Below are 15770 nucleotides of genomic sequence, written 5' to 3' on the forward strand. Positions count from 1 at the left end.
ATGTTAATAAATGCTTGGGGACTAGAAAGGGTGGTTGAATCACTTGGTGAATGTGCCAGATGTTATTGATTTGTAGATTTTAAAGGAGTTAATTTTTGTTACAACATTTTCATCTCAGTAGATAAAAATCTGTTCCCTGAAAATACTAGTGCCAGTCTAGTATTGTCACAAAAAAATTTAAAGCCAAATTAATAACATGAATCAGTAACTCAATGGAAAAACACATGTTCTCAGAACCATGTCCACTTGTATTTGAACTTAGTGTGTGGCCAGGACAGTATTTCAAAATTGTTTAATAATGATCTTTTGTTAAAAAATTTTTGGACTGTGTGTTATACACATATAAACTAACTTTGCAAGATTGATTATGCATACAGAAGAACACCAAGATAACATTAATGTATATAAAACACCAAGGATATGAGAAGAAAACAATCAGCATTTAAAATCAGACATTTTATCTAACTATGAACCTTATAGTGTCAGACACTTAGCATGTACAAGGCAGAAATAATTCTATGTAAACATTCATGCATTCAGGCATAACCATTGCACTGAGATAGCATTCACATCTGTGAGCTCAGGTGGCTGGTTATGGTTGGTTTTAAGTAGTAATCCTTTCAAAAGGGAGGTGAATCTTGTTGGTAAAGAGGTTAAGTGACCCTTGCTACTTCATAGTATCAGAAAGCAAAATCAGGGTGGTATTTTTCCATTCTTGCTCAGAACTGTCAATGATAATACATACATATGAAGCAATCTTCTGAATCCTTAGTCCCCTTAGATTTATTTAATCCCTGACATTTTTCAAAAAGTTCTTATCAGGTCTCTTCAGAATTATGTAGCACATGGGGGCAAAGATGCAGCCCAGGAGCCCTGCGCTGGAGGCCAGGATGGAGAAGACCTCCACGGCCACCATGACCTTGACCTTGGTGCTGTGGTACACAGGGAGGAAGGTGAGCCAGACACTGCAGAACACCAGCATGCTGAAGGTCAGGAACTTGGCTTCATTGAAGGTGTCAGGCAGGTTCCTGGCCAGGAAGGCCACCGTGAAGGTCCCCAGGACCAGGGAGCCCAGGTATCCCAGGGCACAGTAGAAGGCAGTGACTGAGCCCTTGTTGCACGTGATGATGATGTGGCCATGTTCAGAGTGTGTGTCTGTGTCCACAAAGGGAGGAGAGGTCCCCAGCCAGACTCCACAGAGAGTCAGCTGGATGAGGGAGCAGCTGGGAATGATGAAGTTAGGTGCCCCTGACACCAGCCACCGCCTCATCCTTCTCCCTGGGACAGCGACCTTGAAGGCCAGAATCACAGTGACAGTTTTGGCCAGGACAGTGGAAACTGCCACAGTGAACACCAGTCCAAATGTGGTCTCCTGCAGGATGCAGGTGGCTGTGCTGGGACAGCCAATGAAGAGCAGAGAGCAGAGAAAACAGAAGGTGAGGGAGATGAGCAGGATGTAGCTGAGAGCCCTGTTGTTGGCCTTGACTATGGGGGTGTCTCTGTGCTTCACAAAGACCCCAAGGACAGCAGCTGTGAGCGCAGAGAAGCAGAGAGCCGTGCAGGCCAGAGTCATGCCCAAGGGGTCTTCATAGGCCAGAAATGTCACAGCCTTTTGGAGACAGGTGGTTCGCTCCGTGTTGGCATACTGAGGAGCCGGACACTTCACACACTGGTCCATGTCTGGTGAGAAATGCAGAGTGTCAACAGTCCTGGGTCAGTAATTCTCTTACTCTTAGGCCCTCTCAAAGTAGAGCACTGAACAATCTTAGCCAAAGTGTCCTTCTTTGTTGCTTTGGATAGTGAATGAAAGAGCTGTGTGAGGAATGATTCCCAGTCAACACTCCCCATCTTCTTTATGGTTTGGAAAACATAGCTATTGTTTCTTTCATCCACTTACCTTGCATTGCATGTTCATGAGACCATCTTCCTTATCTAACAACAAAGCCATACCTACTTCTTACTGTGTTTAAGATACAATAATGAACTAACTTTGAGCTCACAGTTCATGAAAGCACACATTTACCATTAACACTTCTGGAACCCAGGAAGTTCAGGCTGGCAGAGCTTCTGGTCCATGGTCTGACACAGGCTGTCTCTGTTGCAAGGAAGGTGGCTATTGCTGTGTCCCCACCTGGTTGTCAGTGCAAGTCCCCAGGCCTTGGTTCTGGTAGCACTGATCTTATTAAGGAAGGTGGAAACCGCATGATCCTACACCACCCAAAGCTCTACATCCTCATACCATCACCTTGGGGCTAAGTTTCAACATATGGGTTTGGGAGGACATAAAACACCTGCCTCTCTCCCCAAATATGGTCTGGATAAGTTTGTTAGACCATCGGAAGGAAATGAATTGCTAAGTCACAAGCATCTAGAGATGACAGTACTCGATTTCACGGGGAGTGAGTCCTCCCAGCCCAAAGCTGCAGTGTCCACCCAGAACATGCAGGTGTGGAGTGGACGGCATGGCGCCCGCAGACCAGCTGTGACAGCCAGCCCGGCCACCTTCCTAGTGCTGTGTCTTTCCAGCCAGGGACGGGCCTTATTTGTCCACTTCTTCAGTCTTCTTTCATTCTTCTCAGTTCTTTCAAGATTGCCATTAAACTTATTTCTATATATTTCACAAGCTTAAATGTTGTGTTATCTTTTAAATTTTCTTTTTTGAGAACAACAAGACTAGTAATGGAAACAAGCACTTTGCACCCAGGAAATAGAAAGTCCGTTCCCACCAAAATAAATGACTAACTCCTTAATCATTTGGATTTTTTTGTTCATGCAACAATATCATCTGAATGAACACCGTGAGTCACTTCCTTTCCAATATGGTCTTCCTTCTGCCTCAGTCCTCTGGGACCAGCTGTGGGTAGGACTTGCTGTGGGGTTGAGCAGGTGTGGTGGTGCGCGGCCTCGTCCTGTTCTTGTCCTCAACCTGACCTCAGGTGCACTGTGCCTGCTGTGCTGTTCCAGGACACTCTTGGTAGGATTTAAACCCATCTTTCTTACTCCTGTGCTAAGAGTTGTTTCTCTGGATTTAGTGCAAAAGGAATGGGAACTGCATTTTATTAACCGTTTGCAGGTGTTTGGTTATAATTTGTTTCTTTTTCTGGGACTCTGTCTACTTACATTGTATAAACCAGTTTTGGTCATGATATAGTCCCTTTCTACAATATGGTAGGATTGCTTTTCTTTTCTTTTCGTTTTTAATCATATGTGAATTTCATTCAAGGAGAGTGGCTTGTATGTTTCCTTTCTTCTAATGAGCTTTTCAGTGTTGACAACGAAAGTTAACCTATTAGCATAAAGAAATTGAATTTCCCTACTCCTTTGTATATCTTGCTTTTGTCTGTGCATATTAATTGTGTATTTTAATGGGATTCCCTGTGATATTCCCTCATATGCATCCAGTCTGCAGGAACTGGATCCATCCACCCTTCTTCAATCCTCTCCCCTGTCTCTCCAGGTAACCATCCTAGTTTCAAATAGTCACTGTTTCATTTTCAGGTCAAGTTTGTTTCTTGGTTTTTTGTTTGTTTGTTTGTTTTGTTTTGTTTCCACAAATGAGAGAGAAAATGAGATGCTTATTTTTCTGGGTCTGGCTTATTTAATGTAACATGAAGTCCTCCTTCTCCATCTATTTCCTTCTAAGGCAGGATTTCCTTCTTCTTTTTGTCTGAGTAATATTCCACTGTGCACATGTACCACATTTCCATTATCCATTCACACACTGATGTGAGTCTGACTCCATATTATGACTATCATGAAAAGTGCAAAACATGGGAGTAAAAATATCGTTCAAGCAAGCTAAATTTTTTTCCTTGTGCTTGTGCTCAGTCCTGGGGCTGCTGGATCATTTGTAGTTCTTTCTTAGGTTTTTGAGAAAACTCCATCCTGTTTTCCACGCTGGCTGTACTCATGTACTTCCTGCCAACAACAATGGATAAGTGGTCACGTTCCCGGCATCCTAGCCAGAGTTTGCTATTATTTATTTTGGATAGCACTACTCTAACTAGGGTGAGACGGCAGCCCGTTGCCATTGTGATTTTCACTTCCCTGAGGCTTCTGACTAAGTGGCTGCTGTGTCTTCTTGAATGTTTGATAGCATTCACCAGTGAAGTGGTTAGCCACAAAAAAATGTGTTCGAGTTTTTAGACAATAGTTCATGTAAAACATTTAAAAAACACTTCTAAGACATAAATATGCGGTTGTTCAGATTATTTCTTGACATCTTTGACAACCATTCTTGACACTGCAGCTTTTCAGGTTGACTTAAATCTTCATGACGCTAACAATTCTTGGTAGACCTTTATAGAGGACCCACTTTCTGTCTGGTTTTTGAAATTTTTCTTGAAAGAGAATTAGTCTTTCTCACATAGTTGGTATTTTATAACCCCTGGTCTGTTTAGAAGAGTATGTTTAAATTCCCAAGCACATAGGGATTGAAGCTGGTGGGAGCTATGCACACGAGCCAGCAACTAGCTTACCACATACCGATTGTGCAAGAGAGAACCTTCACTCAAACTGCTCATTTACTGGACTATGTTGTCAGAATAAGTATACTTTAAATCAACTGAAATAATGTGAAATGTGTTACAAATTAGGCTACATATCAGTCACAAAAAGTAGAAAATCCCCACTCTAGACTAGGTGTTCCTGTATCACCATTTAATGTCAAATCTGAGCAGCTCAAAGTAGACTTGTGTTCCTTTTTCACATCCTCTCCCAACACTCACAACCACCTTTTTATGTGAGGTTGCACTGTGTATGTTTGTTAGGTTCTCTGGCTATCAGATGAAGTGGTGACTCCCTGTAATTAGCCATTTCTAATACTTCACCAATTCTTAGTGCACCCTCAGTGATCATCATTAGTAGACACTACACCACTTTCAGGAAGTCCATGCCAACCTTCAAGCATGTAGATGGCATCACCCATGACACACTAGAATTTTTGTGATTGCGTCTAGTGCAGTGTAACGGATACCCTGAGTTCACCTCTCTATGTGCTGTTTCTCACTCAGGTGAGCTAGGGGAGAGCAGGAAGTACAGCCTACTTACTGGGAGTACGCTGTACCATAGCCATTCTACATTGCAGCAATATTTACTCCTCAACTCAAATACAACCTTTCTGAGCACCTGCCCTGCATCAAGAACAGTGTTGTGCAATTGCTAGACTGTGGAATCAACCCAGAGGCCCTTCAATAGATGAATGGATAAAAAAAATGTGGCATTTATACACCATGGAGTATTACGCAGCACTAAAAAATGACAAAATCACGGAATTTGCAGGGAAATGGATGGCACTAGAGCAGATTATGCTTAGTGAAGCTAGCCAATCCCTAAAAAACAAATACCAAATGTCTTCTTTGATATAATGAGGGCAACTAAGAACAAAACAGGGAGGATGAGCAGGAAGAAAAGATTAGCATTAAACAGAGACATGAGGCGGGAGGGAAAGGGAGAAAAAAAAAGGGAAATCACATGGAAATGGAGGGAGACCCTCATAGTTATACAAAATAACATATAAGAGTTTACGAGGGGAAGGGGATAACAAACATGGAGGGAAATGAATTACAGTAGATGGGGTAGAGAGAAGATGGGAGGGGAGGGGAGGGGGGATAGTAGAGGATAGGAAAGGTAGCAGAATACAACAATCACTAATATGGCAGTATGTAAAAATGTGATGTGTAACCGATGTGATTCTGCAATCTGTATTTGGGGTAAAAATGGGAGTTCATAACCCAATTGATTCTAATCTATGAAATATGATTTGTCATGAGCTTTGTAATGTTGTGAACATCCAATAAAAAAAAATAAAGTCTAATATACAAAAAAAAAAAAGAACAGTGTTGTGTACTGAGAAAGTGAGGCTATGCAAGACCCTCATCTTCAATGTGAACCAAATGTACCTTCCAAGAAGCTGAAAGTGGACACAAATAAAACTATGTGTTAAATTTACAGGTGGAAATGAAACTTAGGCTACTGTTCAGTGTCAAAAGACATTTCCTGGGACTACACTGTGTGAGGTGGGTCTAGAATGTGGAGTCAAAGCATGTGGTCCAAGGGACAGGAGGTTTATTATTTCATGGGGTGGTATTATTGATTATCACACCTGAGTTTTTAACTTAAGCAAGGAAGAATTTTGTCCCTGCATTTCTCTTCCATATCAATTGGAAGTTCCTTGTGTGGTTTGGGGGATATAGGAGATCCCAGGAATTTCTCCTAAGGCATGCACTCACCTGTCTGGTTGGAAATCTCGTCCTCTGGGCAGGGAGTGCAGTCAAAACAACAGGCAGGCTTTCCCTCCTGAGGGAACTTCCTGAATCCAGGTCTACAGCTCACACAGCAGGCTGAGTTGGGAGTCGAGGAAATTCAAATACATGTTGGCAAGAGAGAACTTTGACCCAGTCCCATAATAACTGTAATGCTTTAGAGTATTGGACCACTAATATATATACTTTGTGGGCTGGGGATGTGGCTCAAGTGGTTACGCGCTTCCCTGGCATGGGCTGGGCCCTGAGTTCGATCCTCAGCACCACATAAAAATAAAATAAAGATGTTGTATCCATCGAAAACTAAAAAATAAATATTAAAAAATTCTCTCTCTCTCAAAAAATAAATATACCTACCCAAAATTAATTGATAAAAGACCAACTACATGGCAAATGTGATACATGTGGACATTTACAAACCCATGGTCAAATGCACATGTTTGTTTCCCACCCATCAGAAAGGCACTAAGGAAATCATGAAAGGTGAAATATGATGCAAAAAACATCCAGATGTGGCCATTTACTAACAACCTCTGGAGAGCCACATGACCCATCATATACTTTTGGTTCTCTAAGTGTAGTGCAAAGAACTGTGATCAGGACCAACCCACCTGTCTATCTCCTGTGGCCCACTCTATCTTGTCCTCAGATAGAGACAGTTGTTGTCCCTGTGGTAAATAAGAGGAAAATGTTCCAACTTTCATCTTATGTCCAAGGTCTTCCGGAAGATTCCAAAAGTTAAGAATGTCATACTGTCTGTCCAATTGTCCTTTCTGATTCATACTCACTGGGTCCCCTGCAGGATTGTTAAATTTGATGTTCTTCAGAAAGGGGTGCAGCTGAAAGAGAAGCACCAAGTTAAGAGAGGGATCCAGTGTTAATAAGAAACCTGGATTACTGAATGCTGCACATTTTCTTTTATCCCTTCCTAAAAATTCAACTTTGTTACAGGCACCTGATGGAGTAAAACATGGACTTGGTATGAATTCTGTCTGGTATAGTCAGAGTGTTTCTACAGTATTGGTCAGCCTCGGGAGGAGAGGCCCAAACACAGGCACACCTGCATGGTCAGTGGGCATGCTATTCCACACCCATTTCCTCTCCTGGGCCTCAGAGCACCTGTCAGCCAGGTCAGGCCACCAGAGCCTGAAGTGGTGCAGAATTGCATGAGACCCCTTCTGCAAACTGTCCATCGTGCTCAGCGTCCTCCAGGCAGTTAGGGAGCTAGTTCTCTGCTTGTCCCTGAAGGGTGTCCTGGAAGGGGGCTTCTCCTGTTGAGAGCAGTGGGCGGGCAGGACGTTGAGGCGCTCTCTAACTGAACACGGATCTTCATTCCTAGCTCCTTTCCCCCTGGCCAGCGGCATCTGGTTCTTGCTTGCCATCCAGGCACAGATTTACCTGATAGCAGTGACAAGAGTACAGAAGTGCTTGTGTTTGGGGAAAGGATCCTGCACTTCTTGGTTGCAGCCCCTGTGGAGCCCTTCAAGGATGACGCCTTGGTGAAGTTCACACCCCCCAATTGGAGACATTACCTGCCAGCGGGAGAACACTGGGCCTTTCCCATTCTTCACTGGTTGCCCATCTACTTGTTGAAGGAGCATCTCGTGAAGGGTGTGGGCCACGGCGTAGACACCGTTGTAGATGTTGTAACTCCCGTCACTCACGGCCATGTCAAAATGGCGCCGTGGTAACCATGCCAAGGAGCCTTTGGAAGAACAGCTCTCCAGTGTTTTACATTCAGACTCTGAGACTGAGCAGTTAAAATGCATCCACCACAATGTAGCAAGGTATGTGTCCTCTGGGTATTTGGCAGGGTTCGCTGTCTGGATAAAATGTTTCAATCCAGAAATCTCCCCATGGTGGTGAGAAAAAATGAGTGCACCATGGAATGGGTCCAGGATGAAAGGTTTCTTACTACTGGTAACATCCCATTGTGAGGTGGTGACCCAAACTCTCTGTGTGACTACATTGTCCCATCTATTAAAACTCACAGCCAGAAGAGACTCTGTGTCACCAAAAATGATCACCACCCGTGCCGAGGATTTCATGATCTGGTTGCATTGTTGGTGAGCTCTTGTGAAATACAACAGCATGGTGACTGGGATCATATTCACAAAGGCCATGCAGACTCCATTCCTGTCCATCTCTCCTCTCACGTCTGAGAGAAATCGAATGCCTTTCTCATCTTCTGAGATGATCAGCCCCACCCAGTTCCAGCTGAAATGAACCATCAAGGTCACCATGCCACGGGCCAGAGTTGTGTCCTTGGGGGCCATCTGATAGAGAAAAGGAAACTGGCCATTGTCACTCAAGATGGGTTCAAAAGGCCCAAAGGTGAGCTGAAGGGGAAGGACATGGAAGCCATGTGAGGAAGAGGCTTGGCACCAGGCACCCTCTCAGAACTGACAGGTGTTGTACAACCTTTTTAAGTGGTACAAGTGAAGATTTTCTTGTCCCAGTTTTCTAATCAACTCCTACTTGCTCACAGTATCCTATAAAAGAACTGACTCATCTCTGTGTTCAGGGAAGCCCTTTTATATGTTTCCCCCACTTCTCCCTGTATATTTCAAACCAAGTGTATATAATTTCCCTCCAGTGCTGGAGTACCGCCTTAGAGACAATACACTCTGATAACAGGCATAACTCAGTCTTCTCCTGTCACTCTCTTTATTCCCCTGGCAATGGCACCCTTAGATAATGGTTTCATGTCTCCCCATCCCTCCCACCCTCACCTGTGGAAATCTGTAGAGCTGCAGCAGTGTTCCAATTTGGGCTGAAGATGTCCATGTTTGTCCTGTAATTACTGCTACGGACGTGCTCTCCTTTCTACAGGTGTAATTAGGGATGTACTTGACCCTTCCGGTAAGCCAAGTGAAAGAGCTCTCCAGTGTCCACTGATCAGTGTGCAGGACACTATGGAACTCATATCCCAGAGATACGTTGGGTAAGAGATATGGGTTCCTGTTGATCTCTTCAATGGCAAAAACCAACGACAGGACATACTGGTAGTTCCTGGACTGCAACCTGAATAGAGGGCATAGAGGTCTTTAGGGATAAGAATCCAACAATGATTTTCTTCAAATCTAATACAATGACTTGTATGTACTGAATGCTTGTCTTTGCCCCCACACCCAGTTCATATGTTGAAATCCTCCATCCAATGTGATGCTGTGAGAGCATGAGATCTTGGTGGGTAGTTAGGATGAAATAGGGTCATGAGGATGTGTCTCTTATCAGTGTCCCTGGAAATTCCAGAGAGCTTGCTATATGGAGGCACACCGAGAAGATCCTTGTCCATTCATGAATCAGGAAGCAGACCTTGACCTGACAACCTATCAGGTCATTCCTTGATCTTGGAATCCTCATCCTTGACAAAGGTGAACACCAGATGATTGTTGTTGAAGTCACCCAGTATTTGGTATGTTGTTCTACAGCAGTGAAACTGCCGCAGTCTGGCTGGGCACAATTCAGGAGCCACTTGTCAAAAGAAACTAACTTTATTTTTAGAACTACAAATGCCAAACAAAACAGCTCCTCAGGAAAAAACCCTCAGAGCCCAACTGCCACCACAAGCTTCCCCAAGGCTCTCACCCCCACAATCCTCCTGCTCTTGAGGCTGATTGGCTGGGTTGCGTGGGCGGAGCCAAAGAAGTCCCCTAATGAGCAGCTCCGTGGTGGAGCCAATCAGCTAGATGTTGCTGGGGCCGCTGTGAGCCAATCATCAGCCGGCAGCTGGAAGTTTGCTGGCAGCTGGAAGGTTGCTGGGGCCCATTTGGCTGTGGCTCTCAACATCTCCCCCTCTCTGTTTAAACAACAAGCATGTGGCTTAGGGACCGTGCCTGCCTTAGGTTGTCCAATACTACATATGGTCCTTACCCGTCTTCGGAGGAGCTGACCTCAGGGCATCAGCCTCCTGTCTTAGGTTGGTACCATTGTAATTGGATCTTACCCGTCATTGACTACCGGTCCAGTCTACAGCCACACCTGTGGAGAGGTCTTTGTCATGACAAGCAGAAGGGAGGAAGATACACCAAGCCAATTGACGGCTCTTGTTGGAAAAATTGTACAACCGATGACATCATCAGTAAAAATACTCCAACACTACCACAAGTTACTGCACCAACAGATAGTTCACAATGCATACAAGTGAGTTCACAATGCATACAAGTGACACATAGTTTAGGCAAGTTCTGCAAGCAGTTCAGTGATGGCTATTGCAGAAACTGTAGATTAGTTTTATCTTTGTCTTCACCGGCACTGGGATGAAGATAGGAATTCTAGCAATAATGGCTAAAGAAAAAATTATGTAACATTCCAGAAGGCACTAAAAGAAAACAATTTTCTTAACAATTTACATTATCTTGAAGAGAAAAGAAAACAATTTTCTTAACAATTTACATTATCTTGAAGAGAATTATTAAATATAATGAAAAGGAAAGGTGAAAGTAAACAAACAGATCTGTTAACCTTCTTTTTTGTTTACATATTAAAACAATTCTTAACAGTTATTTACCCAATTTAAATTAAACCATTTAAATCATGTGAATAAAAAAATGTTTGGATCCATTTTTTCATGAGCGCTCATCATATATGATATATGGACATACGTACATTCAAACATATAACACAAAACACAAGTGTGCACACATAATATAATACATACAACACATAACATAATAGTAAAGGCCTTGTAACTTTTTACATGTGAAATCTCCATTGCAATGTTTAAAAACTCTATAGTCAAAAAAAAATAGAACTGATCATAAAACATTAACCTAGGTCTGTATGAGCTCAAAAAACAAAATAGAACTTCATGATATGGGAAAGGGCAATAATAAAATAGATATTGAAAAAAGCATCCTGGTTCTGTCGCAGATGTAAGGATAGCCAAATTGGAGTTTTGGATATCAGCTGTTATGGATTTGAGCCAAATCATCTTCTTTTTGGTCTGTAGAAATCGCTTTAGTTAATCTCTCTGGAATCCAAATCGGCTGGTGTTCTCCCTGTGGAAATACACAAACAGGCCCCTGACTCCAGACAATCACTGGGTCAGGACTTTAGTTAATCTCTCCGGAATCCAAATCGGCTGCTGTTCTTCCTGTGGAAACACACAAACAGACCCCCGACTCCAGACAATTACTGGATCAGGACCTTTCCATGGTCCTGTTAGAATATCTTTCCAAAGTACCTTGGGCTTATGTACATTTTTTGGACACATATGCCTTTCTGCAGCACTAAGTCCTGATGAATCCAAATTTAAAAAGTTTAGAGTAAAAAGGGTTATTTTAAGTTTATCTTTGGGGAATATATACCCCTTCCCAATTCCGTCTTTTTGCTTTAATAAGTACATTTTAATAGTTTGATGAGCTCTTTCAACTATGCCTTGTCCCTGTGGATTGTATGGGATTCCTGTTATATGAGTAATGCCAAATGATGAGCAAAATTGTTTAAAAGAGGTAGAAGTATAACCAGGGGCATTATCTGTTTTTAACTGTTTTGGAATGCCCACAGTGGCAAAATTTTGTAAGCAATGAGCTATAACATCTTTAGTTTTTTCTCCGGCATGAAGGGAGCCCATCAAAAATCCAGAAGAAGTATCAACTGTAACATGCAAATATTTTAATTTTCCAAATTCTGGCAAGTGTGTGACGTCCATCTGCCAAATATGGTTAGGTATCAATCCTCTAGGATTGACTCCAAGATTAACTTGTGGTAAAAAGGTCACACAATTTTGACATTGTTTTATTATTTGTCTAGCTTGTTCCTTAGTTATTTTAAAACGCTTTTGTAAAGTATTAGCATTGACATGGAACCTTTTATGAAAATTTATAGCTTCTTCTAGTGTAGAGAAAATATGTATGTCATGTGTAGTTTTATCTGCTAAATCATTGCCCAAACTAAGGGCTCCAGGTAATCCTGTATGTGCCCTGATATGTCCTATAAAGAATGGATCTTTTCTGTCCCAGATTAAACTTTGTATAGTGGAAAACAAAGAGAAAACAGTAGAATAAGGGGAAATCCTACCAGCATCTTCAAGGGATACTATAGCATTAACTATATACTGACTATCAGAAAATAAATTAAATACAGAATCTTTAAACATCACAAAAGCTTGTAATACTGCATTAAGCTCTACCTTTTGAGCTGATTGTTTGGGTACTAAAAATGTAAAAGTTTGATCAGGTGTAACTATTGCTGCTGTACCATTATTTGACCCATCAGTGAATATATTTGGAGCATTCATGATAGGTGTTTTTCTTGTCATTTTTGGAAAAATTGCAGGATGCAATGACCAAAAAGACAATAAAGGATTAGATGGTAAGTGGTTATCAAATGAAACATTAGATTTGCACATGATTATTGCCCAAGTATTTAACTCATTAGCTAATTCATCAATTTGATTCATAGTATATGGAGTAATAATTTTATTGGGAGAAATTCCAAACACTCCCTTTGCTGCTTTTATTCCTTTGAGTATTAATTGTCCTACAGCCTCAGGATACCTAGTAAGAATAGTGTTAGGAGAATAAGATAAATGTATCCACAATAATGGACTTTCTTGCCAAAATACTCCTGTAGGAATATTTTTTGTTGGTAGTACAATAAATAATAAAGGTAAATTTATATCAATTCTATACAAATACATATTTTCCATATATGTTTCAATGATTTTTAATGCCTTTCTTGCTTCAGGCGTTAACATTCGGGGTGAATTTGGATCTGATGGACCTTTTAGGATATCAAATAAAGGTCCCAATTCTCCTGTTGGAATACGTAGATAAGGCCTTATCCAATTTATGTCTCCTAATAACTTTTGAAAGTCATTAAGTGATTTGAGTAGATCTACTCGTATTTGAATTTTTTGTGGACGGACCATGGTTGAGGATAATAGAACTCCTAAATAATTAATTGGAAAATTTAATTGTACTTTATCTATTGCTATCTCTAGATTATAATTTTTTAATAAATTTGTAAGTGTGGCATAACATTCTAGCAATGTGTTTTTAGCTTTGTGTGCTAATAATACATCATCCATATAGTGAAATATTTGTAGTTCAGGATTTTGATTTCTAAGTGGCTGGATTACTTTGTTAACATAAATTTGACACATAGTTGGGCTGTTAGCCATCCCTTGAGGGAGTACTTTCCATTCATATCTCTGATCAGGACCTTCATGATTTAGTGCAGGGATAGTAAATGCAAAACGTGGACTATCCTCAGGATGAATTGGAATTGAAAAAAAACAATCTTTAATATCTATAACTAAAACATACCAAGTTTTTGACAAAGCAGACAATTGAGGAATCCCCGATTGAGCAGGTCCCATAATGACCATTTCATTATTAATGGCTCTTAAATCTTGCAATAATCTCCATTTACCAGATTTCTTTTTGATGACAAAAATGGGAGTATTATGGGGAGATACAGAAGGTTGTATATGTCCTTCCGCTAATTGTTGTTTGACCAGATCATGGGCTACTTGTATCTTTTCTTTAGTCAAGGGCCACTGAGGAACCCATACTGGTCCTTCTGATTTCCATGTAATTTTTATTGTCTCAGTGGCCCTTTGTGAAAATCCAACCCATGTCTGTCTGTTCCTTGATCTATTTGTATTGGTGCTGCTATACCTTGTTCTTGTTTTTCTAATCTTTTTCCTTTCCTAAAACCTTGTCTAGCCATAATAGTGGATGCATTTTGATTGATATTATTTGTTAATGTCAAACCTAATTGATCTAAGACATCTCGTACCCATAAATTTACGGGAAGATGATCCAATACATATGGCTGTATAGTTCCTTCACATCCTTCAGGATCCTTCCAATCTAATACCATTGCGCTTCTCTCGGGATTAGTCGCCACTCCTAGGCCTCGAAGCGTTTGAGTGGCTTGTTGTAATGGCCAATGTTTTGGCCATTCTTGACGAGAGATGATGCTAAGGTCTGCACCTGTATCCAGTAGCCCATTAAATTCATGTCCTTGAATATTTAGTTTTAGCATGGGGCAAGAATCTAAATTTAAAGAAAGCATAGCCCAATCTACACCTGTGGAGCCTAATCCCTTGGAACCTCTTTCTACAGCATGACTGGAAAATTTATCATGTAGGCTTGGTATTATTAGTAACTGTGCTATTCTATCTCCTGGCGAAATTACTGATATACCCTTTGGAGAACTGGCTATAATTTTTATTTCACCTTCATAATCGGGATCAATTACCCCAGGACTTATCAAAAGTCCTTTTAGAGTAGAAGAGCTGCGTCCCAATAATAAGCCTACTGTTCCTTTGGGAAGAGGTCCTTTTACCCCTGTGGGAATGATTTGAACTCCCGTCTCTGGAGTTAGTACTGATCTGGCGGAGGCGCAGATGTCCAACCCTGTGCTCCCTCTGGTTTGTCTGATGAGGGATCTGATGGACAATGTGTCCTGGTCACTACCCTGATGGGGTTGCTGGGTTCCTCCAGTGCTCCGTATATTTGTGGTTTGGGGCCCCGGAGCATTGGGGCCCCCTGTCCATTTTTTGGCAACGGAGCCCGATGCCTTTCTCCACGATATCGTGGATAAACACTTGGTCCTTGTTCGTTTTTTGATAATGGAGTACCCTCTATGGTGGTTTGAGAACGCAATTCATTAGCCCAATGTAATGGAGTACCCTCTATGGTGGTTTGAGAATGGCATTCATTAGCCCAATGTCTCCCTCTATGGCATCATGGGCAAATACCCGGTATTCTACTCCTTTGATATCTAGTTTTGTTAAACCCTCCTCCTATGGGGCAATTCCTTTTAAAATGTCCTGTTTGTTGACAATTGTAGCATGTTCTTGGCCTGGCATATAAAGCCTGTTTTACTGCAGCTGCCACAATTTGCCCTTGTTCATTATTGTCTCTGGCATCTAAAGCCTGTTTTACTGCAGCTGCCATGACTTGCTCTTGTTCATTAATGTCTCTACATAATTTAATATATGTGTTTAAATCTTCCTGTTTCCATGGTCTAATGATATCTCTGCACCAACGATTCGCTTGGTCATAAGCCAGTTGTTTTCTTAATGGCATTGCCTGTTCTGTATTCCCAAAAACTCTGGTAGCTGTTTGAATAAGCCTATCTACAAATTCAGCATAAGGTTCATTAGCTCCTTGTATTATCTTAGATATTTGACCTTGTAAACCTCCATTTCCTTGTAAAGTCTTCCATGCCTTAACTGCATCTACAGCAATTTGAAAATATACACCAGGATCATATGCAATTTGTTGCTGCCGATCCTCATAAGGTCCCTTTCCTAACAACATATCTAGATTTCTGTGAGAATAACCAGCTGCTGCATTTCGCCTAGCCGTCTCCTTGCAAAATTCCTCATTGGCAACCTTCCATAACAGGTATTGTCCTCCATTTAGCACAGCTTTACAAATATTAGCCCAATCTGCTGGTGTCATGTTTAAGTTGGTAATGGATTCGACCAAGCTTACAGTGAAGGGTGCTTGAGGACCATAGGTTGTTACAGCCTCTTTTAGCTCC

At 41.5% G+C, this 15770-nt stretch overlaps 1 protein-coding gene across 1 annotated transcript in view; it reads right to left on the reverse strand.

Annotated features, from left to right (window-relative positions):
• LOC308645565 (uncharacterized protein) overlaps nucleotides 1–15770 on the reverse strand; it is a gene marked incomplete at both ends in the record, with an annotated part of 43396 nt that overhangs the window by 20457 nt on the left and 7169 nt on the right. The window contains 5 exons of the mRNA XM_081287772.1: nucleotides 800–1680; nucleotides 6231–6354; nucleotides 6875–7102; nucleotides 7796–8602; nucleotides 8996–9287. Of these exons, the coding sequence (XP_081143898.1) occupies nucleotides 800–1680; nucleotides 6231–6354; nucleotides 6875–7102; nucleotides 7796–8602; nucleotides 8996–9287 (2332 nt within the window). The remainder of the gene's footprint in view (nucleotides 1–799; nucleotides 1681–6230; nucleotides 6355–6874; nucleotides 7103–7795; nucleotides 8603–8995; nucleotides 9288–15770) is intronic.

Source organism: Spermophilus citellus, assembly GCF_964194105.1.
Source record: "Spermophilus citellus genome assembly, chromosome: 3".
Classification (NCBI taxonomy): Eukaryota; Metazoa; Chordata; class Mammalia; order Rodentia; family Sciuridae; genus Spermophilus; species Spermophilus citellus.